The 19,100-nt window shown below is 40.0% G+C and overlaps 1 protein-coding gene across 3 annotated transcripts in view; it reads left to right on the top strand.

The window, feature by feature from the left end:
- Nucleotides 1-17,331, top strand: part of LOC129778132 (platelet-derived growth factor receptor alpha) — a 268,265-nt gene extending 250,934 nt beyond the window's left edge. For all 3 annotated transcript variants that reach the window (XM_055784844.1, XM_055784842.1, XM_055784843.1), the window contains one exon: nt 16,647-17,331. In XM_055784844.1, the coding sequence (XP_055640819.1) occupies nt 16,647-16,924 (278 nt within the window). In that variant the 3' untranslated portion in view covers nt 16,925-17,331. The remainder of the gene's footprint in view (nt 1-16,646) is intronic.
- Nucleotides 17,332-19,100: the final 1,769 nt, after the last annotated feature.

The following is a 19,100-nucleotide window of genomic DNA, read 5'->3' as shown; positions in this document are numbered from 1 at the left end:
CTCAATAGATCGCAAAGGTTTTTTCATCAATTGATAGGAAATATATCTACGCATCTATCATAACGAATAACATTTCATTTTTCTTGAGATAAATAATTGAATAATTGTGAAACATCAAGCATTGTCCAAATGCACTATGTGCCCATTTTTGATTGGTCCATTTTGTGCTCCTCAAATCGTACCGACCAAAACGGGCAACCACAGCAGCAGCGAAATACAATGAAGCACGATTGGAAAGGAAAAAGAAAAAAATGAACGAAACATTGGTCGCAGTCTCACACATGCGTAATTCTCGAGCCAGCCAGTCGGCTTGAAAATCCCCGCTCCGCTGCCGTAACGATCATTCTTTGTGTGGACACCGACTGGACAACATCGTTGCTGGACGAGCTGGACGGCGAGGGATCGAGTGCCTTTCTCAAGGCAAGAGGGCGGAGGTGGTAGCGCTGGAGTAGAGTAGAGTAGAGTTTTCAAAGGGTCTTTCTCAAGGCTAGAGACGAATGAACTGCAAAAGTTTAAAGTCTCTATAATACAATACCTTTCTTCCTTCCTTCCGTAACGATCATTCTCATTCAAACCGTACACCACATCGTTTCGCATCACATCACATCATCAAACTAACACAAGCAGCCATGTCTGGACATGGCAAAGGAGGAAAAGTGAAAGGAAAGGCAAAATCCCGCTCGAACCGTGTTGGACTGCAGTTTCCCGTAGGTGTATTCGCCAATTGCTCCGCAAGGGTAGCTAGGCCGAGCGCGTTAGTATCAGTGCACCAGTCCACCTAGCAGCCGTTATAGAGTTTCGGCTGCCGAAGTGATCGAGTTGGCTGGCAAAACTGCTCGCGCTTTGGTTCGGTGGACATCAATACCTCAACAGGCAGACGCAGAAGAAAAAAAGTTTGTTGTTTATACAAACTGTTTTGGTGGCAAATCCAGAACAAGGCGGCATCGAGGGCGTTCGAAATGGTTTTTTTTCAAAACCACGAGTACTAAGTTTTCTAAATTGGAACCATTCCATAAAACACGGCGCTTATCAGGGCCATTAAACCTTTCAAAAAAGAGTTTACGAAATACAGTTCAATGCTTTCTAAAACAATATCCAAAATAATAATAAAACACAAATTGATTTTTTCATAATCCTGTTTTTCAGGATATGATGAGTATGAGAATTTGGCAGTTGTTCTGAGCTTATTGATGGTTGGGGACTTTTCCGATTATTCAATTTTCACCAATTCTTAAATTGTTTCCAGATTGAAAGTACAGTAATTTACATTTAGTTCGACATTTAGCTAATTGGACGGTCATGTAATGCGACATATTTAGTTGGACATTTTTGTAAACATAGAGTGCAGGGTCCAAATTATGAACCCACATTGAAAGTCGACACTGTACCACTGTCATCACAAATGCAAAATTCAATTACAGGTTAAAATCGCCTCCAATGCGACACTGAGCGGTGCTTCGGCACGTCGCATTAAATGTAATTTACTGTACAACATGTCACAAGCTGGATGGGAAGAAATTTTCCAACTGTGAAATATGTGGCGAGTGGTAAACGCAATCGCTAAACAGGAAGGTTTAGCCGAACAAGATGGGGATATCGAATGATAACAGAACAATAAACTCTTTAGATTAAAGTACAAAACGCGCGGATCCGCCGAAAAATATATCATTCTTTTTCAAAACGTAAATCAGTGTGGTTTTTTTATTATCTTCGCTTATTTTTGGTCGGCCTATTTCCGCCACTTTAGTGCCAATCACCGACATCAGGGAGGCGACTCCACCTGTTCCTACCTATCAGACTCAACAACTCATGAGCCGGGCCAACTTCTTTTACTTCCGCTCCGAAGGAAGACGTAACCAGAGATTTTTCGCCTCAGAAAATCCCAACGACGCCAGCTGGGATTGAACCCAGGCCGATCGGATTGTGAGGCTGTTACGCTAACCATACAACCACTGGCGCCGTCATTCAGTCAGTGTGGTTGTATGGCATCGTTTCACATCACAATATACCCTAAGCGGTTATAGAATTTCGGCCGCCGGAGTGCTCGAGTTGGATTGCAAAACTGCTCACGACAATAAGAAACCCGTCTACAGAACAGAGCACATTCGGTTCGGTGGCAACAACTAGTTTCAGCGAGTGGCAAACGCAATCGCAAAACGGCAGCAGGTAGATGAAGGAAAAAGTTTGTTTATACAGACTGCTTTGGTGGCAAAACCAGCCACCGTAAAACACGGCGCTTTTCAGGGCCATTAAACCTTTCAAAGAAGACTTATTAAAAGTTTTCACAATACCAAAGCATTCTAAAGTGACATAATGTGACATATAATATAAACTGATTGATCATTCAGTTTTCACAAACCCATGCATGGTTTCCGAATTAAAAGTGGCTTCAAATTACAACACATTGTATGCAGGATGGCATTGACGAATTTTCTCGGTAGCAACAACTGCTTTCTTTGGTTGATAACTGATGTTGAAAATTGACTGACGTTACATCTGCATTGTATAGAAACATAACTAAGGAGCAACATGATGAGCTATGTATTTCCTGCTGCTCTGTTCTTATTTTAAAGGACTTTAATCCTGTGTTAATTTACTGTTGGTTTTTAAGAACGCTTATAGCTCGTTTAATTCTCGACAGATCGTAGAGTTCGTCTCCAAAATCTCAGTTCTTTTTCATTTCTACGAGGGTCACTATTTATATTTCGGGAATTGGCAACACTGATGTCATGTGAGTCCATCTGACGGTTCCATCGTAAAGTTTGACATTTTTGACGATATACGTACTCAGAACATTTGGTCATACGGACGCTATTTGTTCATTTTATATTTAGTTGAAAGTTTGGTCTCGGCAAAAAAATGGAACTGAATCGTGAACATTTTCGTGCGATAATTTTTTACGACTTTCGACGTGGATTATCACAACAAGAGCGCGTCAATCAACTTAATTTGACTTTTGGCGATGAAGCTCCATCAAAAACCGCTGTGTATCGCTGGTATAGTGAATTCAATCGTGGTCGTAGTTCGCTATCCGACGAGTTTCGTGAAGGTCGTCCAAAATCGACTGTAGTGCCAGAAAACATCGATGCTGTGCACGAAATGATTAAGCAAGATCGTCATGTAACCGTCATGTGAGATTGAGGCATCTCTAAGCATTAGTTCCACCAGCATATATGCGATTTTACATGAACACTTAGTTGTGGGAAAATTATGTTCACGTTGGATCCCACATAATTTGACAATCGCTCAAAAAAAAGGCTCGTGTCGATTGGAATAAATGCTTTGAAAATTGGTTGAGGCGCATGCAAAAGTGTATCGATCATCGTGGCGAGTACTTTGAAAAACAATAAAAATATATTCGCAGCTTAACTATTTGTTTTTGTTCCTATTCCCGAAATATAAATAGTGACCCTCGTATTTACTTTGTTTGCGGAGATACAAATCTTACAATTCATTCGTCTACGAAACCACAGTTTAAGATACGGTAATGTGCTCAATAGTGAAATATATGATAGTGAATGAGCTGATGACCACCTATGCATTCCCTATCACAGCCATCATTTTGATTGTACGATATGTGCATACGCCAAAAGATGCCCGGCGTTGAACATTTAATAAGTACAAAGCCTTCAGACAAAAATCAAGAATCAACTATGAGATAGTGAGAAAAAATTGAGAAAGTTGGTAAAAAAAAGCAAAAACACAACACAAAAGGTTCTTTTCAGAACCGCCAACATGTTCATAAAGAGTAAACAGTAAACTAATCCATTTTTCAGGTAGATAGGTCGGTATTCACGTAGGAGAAGAAAATAAAACAATATATTTAAAATATATATTTAGCAAAAGCTGTCCCCTTTGTATAGTCCTACGTCACTCCGGTTATGTCCCCGACATTACCCACCCGTCTTTTTTATTCAGGTTGAGCACAGCGCCCGATACTCTTCCAAACCGACGAAACAAATCAAGCATTTGTTCAATTTTTCTCACAGATGTGACGACAACGCTGATATCGTCCGCATAGGCCACTATCAAGTCGTTATCGCACACACGCTCAAGCTAAACCAACAGAGGATGTAGATACAACACAAATAAATGCATCGAGATTGGATCTCCTTGTCTCACAGATCGTTCGATGGGAAAAGATGCTGTCATGCGTCCGTTTATCAGCAGGCGAGAAGAAGATAGTGCTGCGATTCGTCTAAGCAGTTCTACGACCTGACTGTTTATGCCGAGTGAACGCATGTTTCCGAAGAGGAACGAGTGTCTCACTCGATCGAAAGCATGGTCCAGATCGAACGATACAAGCTTACCCTTCTGTTTTCGTGCGGTTAATAACGCGATTCTGTCTTTGAGAGCCAGTGTGGCTTGGAAGATGTTATTGTCCGCATTAGAACATATTTGGGCGTTGGTGAGAATGTTGTGTGCTGTCATTATGTTCTCTAAACGCACCTTCAAGATACGGGAGAGGAGCTTGTAGTCAAAATTGAGTAGGGAGATAGGTCTGTATGAGCTAACAGTGTCTCCAGATCCTCTTTTTCACGTAGGACTACGTCTTTCATTTCTATACCGAGGTGTAAAATCAAAGTTTCGAAAACGAAAGCGTTACGCCGGAGACCGAGATTTTGAGCGTTAATAGCTCCTAAACAACTGAAAGAAATGGTATGATAAACATTTCATTCGAAAGATAAAATGTCTACGCGTTCTGTACTTGTTACTTTTTGATCCTAAAACTTGTTTCAATAGTCTTAAAATTGCTTTCAAAACAGGCTATTGAAATCACCAATCGGTATATAAGCGAGCGCCGCTCGGAAATCCACTCAATTATAATTGAACAGCTATTGGAGCATGTTGTCGCTGTTGTGGTGAAGCTTTTCGTTTATCATGAAAGCGCGTATGAACGGTGTCACCAAGAGCCTGTTTGTGCACCTTAGGCCAGAAGAGAATCCATCAGGAGGAGAGTGATGCCACAAACGGTTCCCCGGAAAGAACTCTAAGCAGCCGCTAAACACGCACATACACGCGCGGAATTCTTTCCGTTTGGGTGCCATTCAGCATCGAGAAAGATCCGGAAAATGATCTGCCAGTTCCTCTGGGAATTTAAAAATACAATCATGTGAAAGAGTTTATTTGAATGTTTTCTATCCATGTAACACTGTGACCAAATATGTTTCATTCAAGTGCTATTAACAGATGGTTATCGAGCTAGCATTAACCACTGATGGGCTTCCAGTATCGAGGATAATGTGGAAATATCCAATCGTTACTGAAAATAATCTGCCAGTTCCTCTGGGAATTTAAAAATACATTCACGTGAAAGAGTTTATTTTAATGTTTTCTATCCATAAAATATCCATATAATACATTTGGGTTTGTGATTTGTCAATCATGTGCAGTCAGCAGGAAAACTTCTGAAGATTATTCTTCAGAACAAGGTTTTTCGTATCCTATATTGGATGCATAAAACCTTGTGCCTCCAACGTAACGCTCTCGTTTTCGAAGTCCCCCAAATATTCATTTATTCATTCATTCAGAATGGATTTAGATTCAACTTCAAACAAATGATCTCTAAATCAACGATAGTCCTACGTCACCCTTGCGGTTATACCATAGATATAACCCACTTCCTGTTTTTTAACAAGGACAATTACACCGTCCACAAACTTTGATGGAAAATTAGACGCTAGCGCTTCATTTAAAATGAAATTTAATTCTCGGTGAATAACGTCGAAAGCTCGTAGGTAGAATTCTTTCGGAATTCCATCTGGCCCTGGCGATTTTTTGGAGGCGCTCGATTCAATTGCGCTCCAAATATCAGCTGTTGTGATAGCATCCATACACGCCGCGTTTGGCGCATCATTTTCTGGGATCATTCGGACACACTGAAAGTGTTCGGGTTGTTCTATTTCTCTAACTGTCTCCGTATATAACTCGGAGAAATATTGGAGCACATGGGCTTATATGCGTCGTGAATCGTCAATTACTTCACCATGATCGACATCTAGTCGTGTTATCATTGTCCGTTTTCTTCTCCTTTCGCCGAGATGGAAAATCGATAGAGACTCTCCTGCCACTATTTGCTCATGGATACGAACGAAAGCTTGTGTAAACCGTCGTTGCAGAGCGAGCATTTCTCCCTTGAGGCGGTTGATATTTACTAGCATTCCCGGATTTTTGTAATAGCTGTCGTATGCCCGTCGTAGCTGCGTATACAGCGTTTGCTGCGCGTGATGAAACTCGTCATGAACTTGTTTTGATTTCCATTTGAAGAAGCTGGTTAGTTTTGGATTTCCGTATAACAGCCACCATTCCATCCAGCTACCATAGTTACGCCTTTGGCGTGTCCAGAATTGCCATCGTGTCTGGAGCTCCGTTATGTTCTCGTTGGTGAGGAGATGAGGTCGAAGTGACCAAAAACCACGCCCGTGAGGTTGTCCGAGGTTTGGTAGACATATCCGTGATGTTAATGCCATGTGATCAGAAAACGAGCATGCATGTGTATGTACATTTCGTAATTGTTTACACAGACCTCTGCTTACATATATACGATCTAGGCGTGAGGAGGAGTTAGACGTGATATAAGTATGTCCGACGTCATTCCTGCGCAGTTTAAGCCACACATCATGCAGCTGTAGCTGTTGGACGGTACTCTGAAGAGAGGGACTCATGGTGTATCCCGTTGAATCACATTGCCGTATGACGCAGTTGAAGTCACCAGCCAAAATAACATGATCGGTACGATGACGAAGGTAGAAGGCGATCGTATCATTGACAAATCGTTCTCTCTGGGCACGATGAGCCGAGCCGGACGTCTTTCAACGCGATGGCGGTGCCCCTTCTCATGTGATCAACATTAGCTATGACGTTGTAGCCAGGGAGAGTAATTTGCTCGTTTTCTATTTCTTGAATGAACACGATGTCAAGCTCCATTGTTCAGATGAAGGTTCGAAATGCTTTAATTTTTGTGGTGTTCGTGATCGTGTTTACGTTTACGGTAGCAATATTGTAACTGGTGAAGATACTTATTTCAGGAGAGGTCATTGTCCTGCAGGTCATCGCCATCATCTCTGCTACATGTAGATGAGTCTGTCTCATTCCCGTTCGTTTTCCTCTGCAAATGTGATTTGCGAATAACTTTGGTCCATGGCTCGTTTTCGTTTTCGTGGTCTTTTGCACATTTGTGGGTATAGCGATGTCATCGAAATTCTCGCGCTGAACTAAAACAACAGGAGGAGGCATTGTGCTGCTTGTAGACATGTCTGTATCTGTTGATGCTGTTTGTGTTGTTTCTGCTGCTTTTGTCGCCTTCGCAGCCCGGGATTGTGGAGTTAATGGTTTCGTACGTTGGGGTTTTGTGTTTTTAGCAACGTCTGCATACGATGAGCTGTTCGCTGCCAGTTTTTGGACAAGTAACTTTTTGTTCTGCATACACGAAACGCCGTTGTGAATAAATTCACTGCAATGTCGGCAGGTTTGTTGCTGACCATAGTATGATATGAGTGTCGTTTCACCATCGATGGTAACGTAGGATGGTATATTTTTTTCACCGTCATCCTCACGATACGAACGCCGGGCGGCAGCCCAGGGAAAAAATGCTTCTCGTCCCACACCTCTTCTCGAATGGATAATACTTCTCCGTATACACAGAGGAATTTGTCAATCTTTTGATTCGATACATCTTCGGAAAGATTGATTATTTTTACTTCTACCGCTCCATCCTCCATTTTTAGACGTAGTACATATGTCTTTCCGTCTACTGTAATTTCGTGCGTGTTGTCATTCTCTTTTACTACTTTTAGTGCAACTTCGAGAGAAGTAGTTTTAACGAAAGCGATCCCGAGATTGCGACTATACTGAATCCGCTTTATCTCCTCGAGCTTCATATTGAGCGTTACACCGACAAAACGGTGAACTACCTTTGACGATGGCTTTTTCGGCACATTCGCATAATCGATGCGAAATGTGTTTTCGCGGCGTTTCATCGCGGACATCGCGATAACACACGAAAACTCTCGAAAACTTTTAAAAATAATAGCCGGCAAAGGACTTCCGTAGACGATAGCAGAACACGAAACGCGTCTGTTCAACTCGGGAGTTGAGCGCTAACTGGAAATCGAAACATTCGGGTCATCCTCCGCACTGGCAGCAACAGCAGCAATATTTATTTTGACGTAGAACTACGTCTTTCATTAAGGGTGCCAAATCAGAAAACAGGTCACGTTTTTATGAAATAAAGTTAACGTTAATAACTATTTTTGCCGCGAACTGATTTTGGCGATTTACATACCAAACGAATCGGAAATTTTCTAAAATTTGTTTGATATGCTATACATTACAATCCCATAATCTGTATATGGTTAAAATTGATGAAAATTGGAAACATTCCAATTTCCTCATACATTTGTTCTGTCCTTTGTGTGCTTTCCCGAACAGAGCTGTCAATAACGAGCAACGAAGGTGAAATCGTAAGATTTAAACACGGGTATTGCTTGATTCAAGTTTTACCCACTAACGTTTTCTTCTTACCTTTTTATTTTCAGAAGCCGTTTTCCCGCCAAATTTGCGCTGCGTTGTGTTGTGCTGTGTTTGAATGAGAAAAAGTGCTGCAAAAGTCTATATTAAGACTCAGTGAATTTGAAATAAAAAGAAAGAATAGAAAAAGAAAATTATAAGCGAAGTTATAAGGAAACCAAAAGAAGAGAATATATTGGTGATCCAGTTTAGTGAGTGCCAGAGGGCCTCTTCGAAGGCTATTTTTTCATTTCGTGGTATTGAGGTGTTTCTACGGCGATAACCAGAGATCTCGTTTAATCACTGGTTGTTATCTTCAGGTACGCGGTAAGCGAAACCATTTTTCTTATCTTATCTCATCAATAAATACCATATTAAAAACTCAGTGGGTCGATCAGCCCAGCCGTCATTATGGCGGCTAAAAGCAGTGGTGGCGCGGTACCACCTGATGTAAATAAAAGGCGCAACAATTATAATTATACAGTTCCACTTTTTATGGACCCAAATGGCGAGTTCGGGCAAGCACATTTCCTTTTGCTCCAGGCAGAGGAAGGTTGTAAACTTCCAAAGAACCAGTTTATAATTGGGAAAACCATCCAAGATGCGGTGAAGGGAGATATTGAAAACGCCCACACCGAAGAAAACCGATACGTGTTGAAGGTGAGAAATCCCGAACATGTTGAAATCCTTCTTTCTCTGAAGGAATTAATTGACGGTACAAAAATTAATGTCAATTACCATCCAACGCGCAATTATTCTAAATGCGTCGTTACTTGCTGGGAAGCCATAGAATTGTCTGAAAAAGACCTTATGGCTTCACTAAGCGATCAAACTGTAATGAAAATTCATCGTATGACTAAAAAGGGTAAGGACGGTGAAGTAATTCCTCTTCCTACTTTAATATTGACGGTTTTGGGTACTGTTCCTCCACAATTTATAAAATTTGGTCTACTAAGAGTGGCAACCAGACCTTTTATACCAGAGCCAATGCTCTGTTATAAGTGCTGGAATATCGGACACACAAAATTGCGTTGCCCAAGAAACGAACCACTTTGTGGAACTTGTGGCGAAGAGCACAAAATTGTCAAAGATACCAAATGCGACAAACCAGTTTTTTGCCTTAGATGCAAAAACAATGGGCATGGATCTTTCAACAGAAAATGCCAATTTTACCAGGACGAAAAGGAAGTCCAACGGCTTCATATTGTCAAGGGGATCTCGTTTGAAGAAGCGCGTAAAATTGCAAAAGGCGGTAAAACCACCTATGCAGGAGTAGCGCAACTAAGGCTAACTCAACACAAAACAGATGACGAATTCAAAAAAATCATCGAAATTAAAAATCGCGAGATCGAAGATCTCAAGAAACAATTGGCAAATCTTAATAAAAAAATTGATTTGCTATGTGCTAATAAATCTTTGACCGAAATGGACACAGAAAGCGATCGTGAAAATACTAATATCGGAATTAACACTGAACAACCAGAACACACCATATACATGAACAAAAAACGATAAAAAAACACAAACGACATTTAACAATGGACAACGGACAACAACCGGCAAAAAAGACTCCTACTAGAGAACACATGAAAACTCCACCAAAAACGAAACAAACTAATAAAGAACCACTTATAATCGGACCCAGCAACACATAAATGAAAACAAATATGGAAATAGACCAATCTTTTGACAAAATGACGCTAAAGCCATCCACTTCTGGTAACAGTACATCTGCCCCAGCTAGAAACAACTCTTCATAAATGGCTAACAATCCCACCAAAAATAATTGGAAAATTTTTAACAATTTAGCCGTCCAATGGAACGTTAGAGATCTCAGAAGTAGACTTACTGATTTACAACTATTAATTTCCGAAATTAATCCCATTATTCTTTGTATTCAGGAAACAATGACTCCTGGTATTTTTTCTTCAGATTACATAAAAAATTATGTAACATATTTTAAGGAAGGCCCCACCCCATCTTCAAACGGGGTTGCAATTGCAATTAAAACCGGGTCCCCCCATAAACTCCTTAAACTCAACACTTCAATGCAAGCAATAGGAATTTTATCTGAATTCCCAATTGCAGTTACAGTTGTTAGTCTGTACATCCCACATCATGCTGACTTGGCTACACTTGGTGGTCAACTGGATCATCTAGTGAGCCAGCTTCGCCCCCCATTTATAATTACGGGTGATCTTAACGCTCACTCTCATACTTGGGGTAGTACACACCTCGATCGAAGAGGAGAGATAATTGAGGATTTCACTTCTGATCACTCCCTTCACATTTTGAATAATGGTCAACATACCAGATTACACTCTTCTAATGGTCTCACAACCGCCATTGATCTCACTATCGCTTCTAGTCAACTTGTTTCGAAGCTATTATGGAACGTTTATGACGACAACTGTAATAGTGATCACTTCCCCATTATTATTTCCCTTGGTAAGTCTTCTCCGGAAGTACCCACTAGACCAAGGTGGAAATTTGAATTCGCAGATTGGACTAGTTACCAGTTAGATACTGAAAACCGCCTCTTAGCCAGACAGGATTGGTCTGCAGAAAGCTTTTCTCAGACCATCCTTGAAATTGCTTTATTGCACATACCAAGAACCAGTGGAAATCCTGGAAAAAAGTGCGTCCCTTGGTGGACCCCTGAGGTCGGAACTGCTATTAAATGCAGAAGAAAGGCGTTAAGAAAATTGAGGAACACCAACTCAAACAGTCCGCTCAAGCCTATTCTGTTGAAGGAATTCCAGAAGGCGCGAAGCGAAACAAGGTCTGCCATTTTCAGAGCCAAACAGGACAATTGGGCCAAGTTTGTCGAAGACATCAACCCTCAAACGTCATCAAAAGAGTTGTGGAGCAAAATTGGAAGGCTAAACGGCAAAAAGAGAAGAAACCAATACAATCTCCTTATTGATGGTCAATATACTATTGACCGTAAAACAATAGCAGAAGCTTTTGGAGAACATTTTGCCAAAGCCTCGTCCAACCATAACTACAAATGTCTTTTCCAAACCAGAAAAGCCGAATGTGAAAATGAACTCGTTGACTTCAACTCCGATTCTGAGTTTGATTACAACAGGGATTTTTCCATCATCGATCTTGAATGGGCACTTGGTAGAGCGAAAGAAGACTCTGCAGGACCAGACGAGATTAGCTATCCTTTGTTGAGAAATCTGACCTACCTTGGAAAAAAAGTCTTATTGAAACTTTACAATAAGGTATGGTCCAGCGGGAATATTCCCAATTGCTGGAAAGAAGGTCTGATAGTTTCACTTCCGAAACCAGACAAAAACCAACATCTTCTTGACAATTTCCGACCTATAACTCTTTTGAGTTGTGTCGGAAAAGTTCTAGAAAGGATAGTTAATCGACGCTTAAAGACCTTCTTAGAGTCTAATAAGCTACTAGATCCAAGACAGTTCGCTTTTCGTGCGGGAAAATGCACAGAAGATCACCTCGAAGAATTAGAGGCTATTGTACATGACGTTATCGAGAAAGATCACCACGCAGATGTGGCCTCACTTGATCTTAGCAAGGCATTTGATAGAGCATGGAGGTACCCAGTATTGAGGAGTCTCTTCGACTGGGGGATCCGTGGAAGACTAGGTTTTTATATTAAAAGTTTCCTAGAAAATAGAACCTTTAGAACCATAGTCAACAACACAAAATCTTCACTAAAAATCCAAGAAAATGGAATTCCCCAGGGCTCGGTTATATCACCAACCCTCTTCTTGGTCATTATGCAATCCCTTTTTGCAAAAATTCCTGATAATGTAAAAATCCTTGTTTATGCAGATGACATTGTGCTAGTTTCAGTTAGCGTCGCTGCTTCAGCAACAAGAAAAGACTTCAGAGAGCAATTGATTCCGTTCTAGACTGGGCCCAAAATCTTGATTTCGAAATATCTCCGGAAAAATCTAAAGTTCTTCATATATGCAGTCCAAAAGCTCACTTCCAAATTTCCAACCCCAAAATTTTCGAAACCCAAATCCCCTCAGTCAAAACTCTTAAAATACTCGGAGTAACCTTTGACAAGAAACTTAGTTTCATGCCACATGCTTAGGCGATCAAAAAAGAAGCCCGAAACAGATTAAATTTATTGAAGGCAATTTCTGGCAACCTAGTTTCCGGACATGAAATGAAATCTCTTTTAAGGATAGTAAACGCTTGGTTAATTCCAAAAATTCTCTATGGAGTAAGCATCTTCAGCAGAGGTGGCGAAAAACCGCTTAAAACGATCGAACCGGTATATAAGGCAATAAAGATAGCCATCGGTGCCTTTGTTACAAGTCCCACTCTCGCTGTTATGGCGAAAAGTGGGCAGCTACCATTCGATCGGCTCGTTACGAAGATTGTAACCGATAGAGCTATCCGTTACCTTTCAATTCCTGACCGCGACCATGATGTCCCATTAATATCTCGGGCGAAGGACCGATTCAAAGAACACACCAATCAGGATCTTCCCGATATATGTGTACATTCGACGGTTATGGAAAGGAATTGGAATGTGAAACCGCCGAACGTCAACCTTTATTTACTCGAGGAAGTTCGTGCAGGAGATCTCCAATCAAAAGTAAAGGCATGTTTCAATCACCTCGTAGAAACAAAATTCCAGTTTGAACATCAAGTTTACACTGATGGTTCTGTAAGCACTGACGGTGTCGGTTGTGGAATTTTTGATAACCAATACACTGGTAGCTTCTCTCTTCCTCCTCAATGCACAATTTTTAGCGCAGAAGCTTTTTCGCTTCTAATCGCTACCCAAGAGTGCACACACGATTCTCTTCCTACTGTTGTATTTTATGATTCCGCGAGCTGTCTCCAGGCTCTTCAAAAAGGTAAAAACCTTCACCCATGGATCATTGCAATAGAAGAAGCTGCTTCTGACAAAAATATTACCTTCTGCTGGGTTCCCGGTCATACCGGAATTCCTGGAAACATTGCCGCCGACAAATTAGCCGGTAGGGGCAGAACCCAAGAACCCCCTAATATACCCATTCCTCGCTCTGATGCGAAACTTTGGGTAAAACAACAGATCCGCCAAAGTTGGGACATAGCCTGGAGAAATAGCAGATCAACTTTTCTTCAAAGAATTAAAAACAACACTCTTCCATGGCATGACAGAAACAACAGTAAGGAAAGACGGCTTCTCACCCGTCTTCGAATCGGCCATACAAAGGTCACTCATACATATCTTTTTCAAAGAAATAAAGAAAAACCTCAATGCTCTTGCAACGAGGCTCCCATCTCTGTAAGTCACTTGCTACAGGATTGCCAACATACGAATGATGCTAGAATTAGGAATAATATTGGACAGAACCTAAGGGACATATTAAGTAATGATGACACTCAGGAGAATAACTTAATTGAATTTTTGAAAGAAACAGAACTTTTCAAGAAAATATAGAACATTTGAAACAAAAATAATAAAAATAGTAGAAAAGAAAATCGGAGACGAATGAATTGTTAGATTTAAAGTCTCCGTAAACAAAGGAAAAGAAGAAGAAGAAGAAGATTTAAAGTCTCCGTGAACTAAGGAAAAGAAGAAGAACGGAGGGGAATATTTGCCTAGAGTATAAACAGTGCATCTCGCTGAGGCAAACAGTAGAGGCGAATGAACTGCAAAGTTTAAAGCCTCTTAAAAACAAAGAAAGAAGAAGGCAAACTATCATTCTTCGTGAGGAAATCGACTGAAAAACATCGTTGCTGGGCGAGCTGGACGGTGAGGGATCGAATACCTTTCTCAAGGCAATGGGGGTGGAGGAGTAATAATTATCCATCATATCCATCATATTACATCATATTACACATTAAGTTTTCCAAGGGTGTTTTTGAAGGTTAGAGACGGTTTAAAGTCTCAAGCAAGGAAGAAAGGCAAACTTTCATTATGATTTGAATACAGCAATGAATATCGCTTGTTCTTCCTTGTTTTGCGCCATCACATGTCTTCGTATCGGTTTGAGCTGTGGACGCGACCAAATTACTGACTCGCTGATGTCTCTGGCATTGCAATCATTGCATCAAACTGACGCCATTGCATTAATGTTTTGAGCTACACAATTATGTGGGGAATCATCAAGTTAGGCTTTCGTCAGCTCACCAACAAAATAAATTTTCTGGAATTTTGTCAGCTATGACAGCTGACAGACGACAGCTAAGCTAATCTAGACTGGCAATATTACCAGAAAGGGCTTCTGTTGAGAAGAGCGCAAACGCGGATAAGTGTGTGAATATTTAATTGCTTCAAGCCATCGATATATGAATATTTGTTTGCGTACGTGCGTGCTTCATTACCCGTATGTAAAAATAGTGCATCTTCGCAACGCTGAAAGCCCATCTATATCTGTTGGTCTTATTTTTTATGCTATGATTGACGATTGTTTGGTGTTGCAAATTATGCAGTCGTAATTTTAAATATAAACAAAAAGGGGAGATAACGGGAGGGAAATATTTACGCTAGGGTATTAGTAATGAATCTCTGCTGAGGCAAATATTTAGCTTTTTTCCAAGCAGTTAACATTGTTTGTTTTCTTCAATCAATGCATTGAACTGACGCTATGATGAAGCAGGTGTTAAAGTTTTGCACCAAAAAATTATTTGTGCAGTGCTACTCTTTTCGAGTTTGTTGATATTAACAGATAGAGTTTATTTCGTTTATTAAGTTACCAAGAAAGTTAATATCATTCTGGAATTTTGTATGTGATTTGATTTCGCTTGCCAGTAGCAAAACTTATTCCACTAAGGATGACAGCTGCGTTTATCTCGAGCATGTATTGTTCTGCGAGCACAAGAATGAATCATCAAACAATCATCGTCAAATGGTTCTACAATAATAAAAAAAATCGAGGGGTTGTATCCGAGACACGACCACTTAGGACGTAGGACTAAGTAACCTTTTTTTTTAAATTTTTTGGTTTATCATTTCCGATATTATTTGCGAATACGACGAAAGTTCATAAATAACTCTTTAGTAAAAAGTTCCGGGGACCCTGAAAAGGTTTAATGGCTTGTGTGGTTTTGTAGAATCATTTCTAAAAGCAACGATTCTTTCTTGCCATAGCACGCATTGCACTGGGTATTTAACGAGAGGCGTCTTCCATTCATCGCCATTCAACAAGCATCAAACACGCGTCTAACAGATGCACACAGTTGCAGCAATAAAAATGAAACATGAAACGCGAGAATGACCGTTTATGAAAAATCGACACTCGATTCTCGGTCAAAACCGTCAACAGAACCGTATTGCATCAGAACATGTCGTTGTGCACGAGAACAAATACGAATGGCAACTTAAAGTATGGAAGGTGTGCTATTCACATGTACAGCTAGCGTTCACAGCTCGAGGGTAAAACATAAAACACAAAACGAGCAGAATAAGCGACCATTGATGCAATACTTATACGTTAGCGACAGCTCACTTGCTTCGCAAATATTCTTTTTTCGCTATCCCCCTTCGTTGTTTCTATTCTTCTTCTTCTTCTTTTCTTTTATTTACGGAGACATTACATCCAACGACTCATTCGTCTCCGACTGTTCCTATTCTGGCGGCTGCATAAGTTGCTCGTTATTAACAGCTCTGTTCGGGAAAGCACTCAAATGGACAGAACAAATGTATGGGGAAATGGGAATGCTTCCAATTTTTAACAATTTAAACCATATAAAGACTATGGGATTGTAATGTATAACATATCAAACAAATCTTAGAGAAGTTCCGATTCGTTAAAATCCGTTCGCAGCAAGAATAGTTATTAACATTAACTTTATTTCATAAAAACGTGACCTGTTTTCTGATTTGGCACCATTAATGTAAGACGTAGTCCTACGTCAAAAAAACATTACAGGGCGACCAAACTGATAGAATGGTTATTTCAAAATTTTCGTAGCATTATAAAATAATATCCGCAGTTATAAACAACCGACTTGAATTAAACTACAGCGTAGTTCTACGTCAACAATGCGGTCGTGTTTTGAACACAACCTTCTATAATTTTTTTTTATATATCGAACGCACATTACGATGATGCACAGAATTCATGCTTCTTATGATTCGCGCTGTAATCAATCCCTTTAAACTAATCCATTGCGGTCTAGACTAGTTCTCATTAGTTTATGTTTCCCAATTCCAGGTGGCTATCCATATCCAACAGTAAGTAACCACGAGCTGCTAGCATTCCTGTATCAGGGTAAGCGTCTCGAACGACCAGACAACTGTACCGCTGAGCTATACCAGCTGATGCTCAAATGCTGGAGAACCGACCCGGACGAGCGGCCATCGTTCCATGAAATTGGCAAGATGCTGGAGCCGCATCGTAACATTTACATCGATTTCAATGAAATCGAACCAACATACGTTCTCCCGCCCACTTCCGACCAAATCAAACGAGTTATTGCCAACAACAAATAGATAAACCGGGCCAAGCACTAAAGTGAGACACATTTCAACGATTCCTATTGACAGTTTTTCATACGTAAAATTTGCAGAACCAATATAGTATTATTATAGAGTTTAGACTATACTATATAGTATAGACTATGCTCAAATTGTCTAGCTGGTGCTATTTATTATGAGTTAAGATCATTCAAATATGTCTGTCATTGAATGTTAATGGTGAGATTAAATAACGCAACAAAAACACAATCAAAAAAAAATCAATTTTCCTGGAAAATTGTGATTGTTTGGTGATGCCGTTGCTTTGTTAGCATTCGATGTCTTTTCAAAAGTTGCAATTGTCAGCGTATACTGAACGGTTTTCAAATGTCTTGAGAGATGTTTCATAATTGTAATTATATCTGTGATATATTTCAGTGATTTTTTCGGTACAAATTACGGAAATATATGCGAGTTTTTGATGTAGATGAGATGATCATTACGATAGAAGTGAAAGAAACTCCTGATTCCAAATCATTACAGCGATCATCGATTCAGTAAAATTCAGGATACCATAATTTTGCCATCGCATGCTCGCCAAAAAATGATAATTTTCCTCTGGGCTTCTATACGAAGATCCAGCCTCCTAGCGTCAAATTCTGAAAAAAAAATGAGTGGGTTATATATATGATATAACCGCAAGGTTCACGTGGAACTACCTTAGCTTAGCAATCATTCGTTTGTATTGATTAAATTCTTGATTGAATGAAACAGTTTCCAAATTCAATTGAGTTCAATATATTTGCTCTGTGAGTGAAAAAAATGAACAAATGCCGTGTAAAGTCAATTCATTTATTGTGATTGATTGTTCTTCGTTACAAGTAAATTTAATGACGGACCTTTTACGTTTGATATGATGACTAGAACAAAATATATGTACGGAAGAATTATCAAACGTTTGATGAACCAGCCTAAGGCTGAAAATCTTTCCAATAAAGACAAAAAAAATTATCAAACGATTATTTTATTTTACATTTCCCTCTGAAGTTTACATCCCAAAAGTGTACATACTTCTCGAATCTCGAATTTGCTTGAAACTGGGAAGTTCATTCGCTTCTAGTGGCTGCACGATTTTCCCAGGTTCCTAAGTTTAGAAGATCATGTTAGGACAGACATATTCCACTCTGCACAAAGGCAAGCGAGGACAAAAGTACTCGCAGTTTGCATTTATTTGCAGAGCCGATTTCCCCAGAAACCTCGGTTTTGAAGTCTGTGTTAGGGAAACACATTTCAATCGGAACAAAAATACTCCCGATTTGTATGAATTCGCAATGCCGATTTCCCCACGCTTCATGGATTTGAAGTCTGTGTTAGGGAAACACATTCCAGACGGAACAAAAATACCCCCGACTTGCATGAATTTGAAATACCGATTTCTCCAGGCACCTTGGTATAGAAATCTCTATTAGGGAACACATTTCGGTGGGAACAAAAGCTCCCCCTACTTTCGTGTGTTCTTTTTCTTCTTTTTTGCTTTAAGAGGGTTTAAACTTTTCAGTTCACTCGCCTCTAGGCTCTTTCGTGTGTTTGCAATGCCGATTTCGCTGCTTGGTTTTAAAGTCTGTGTTGGGGAACATTTTTCGATGAGAACAAAATTCCCCCTACTTTCATGTATTTGCAAGGCCGATTTCCCCAAGGCTGCTTGGTTTTGATGGCTGTGTTAGGGAAACCGTAAATCGGGCCAATCAAAACGATGCAGTTAGGGCGTTTAGATAACGCCTAATATTTTACAGTTATTCAATTGTGTATCTAATGAAAAACAACATTTTGTTAGTTGCGATAGATGCGTAGAAATATTCCCTATCAAGTGATGCAAACATCTCTCCTATCCAGTACGAAATGTTCGAGCTATAAGCATTCGAAATCTTTCATTTTTTCCTGCATGTTCTGTGTTTAGGTTTTCATTTTACCCTCCATATATTCCGGTTAGACGTAATCCCACGTCAAAAAAAAAACAAACATCTCGATCGGTTATTTGTGTAGTGTTCACATTCCGAAATTGAGAGTGATACGAGTTGTTATCGTGAAGTTAGGGACAAACATGTGAAAAATTTAAGCGCGTTTCTACAGTTTTCATCGCGAGGTGGAGAAAAAGCCATTCCATGCCAAACCGATATAGTTGTTCTCAGATTTTCGCAAAAAGTTATATTTT

Source organism: Toxorhynchites rutilus, chromosome 3 (genome assembly GCF_029784135.1).
Source record: "Toxorhynchites rutilus septentrionalis strain SRP chromosome 3, ASM2978413v1, whole genome shotgun sequence".
NCBI classification, from domain to species: Eukaryota; Metazoa; Arthropoda; class Insecta; order Diptera; family Culicidae; genus Toxorhynchites; species Toxorhynchites rutilus.
The sequence above is the reverse complement of the archived record's forward strand: the minus strand, read 5'-3'. Positions and strand labels throughout refer to the sequence as shown.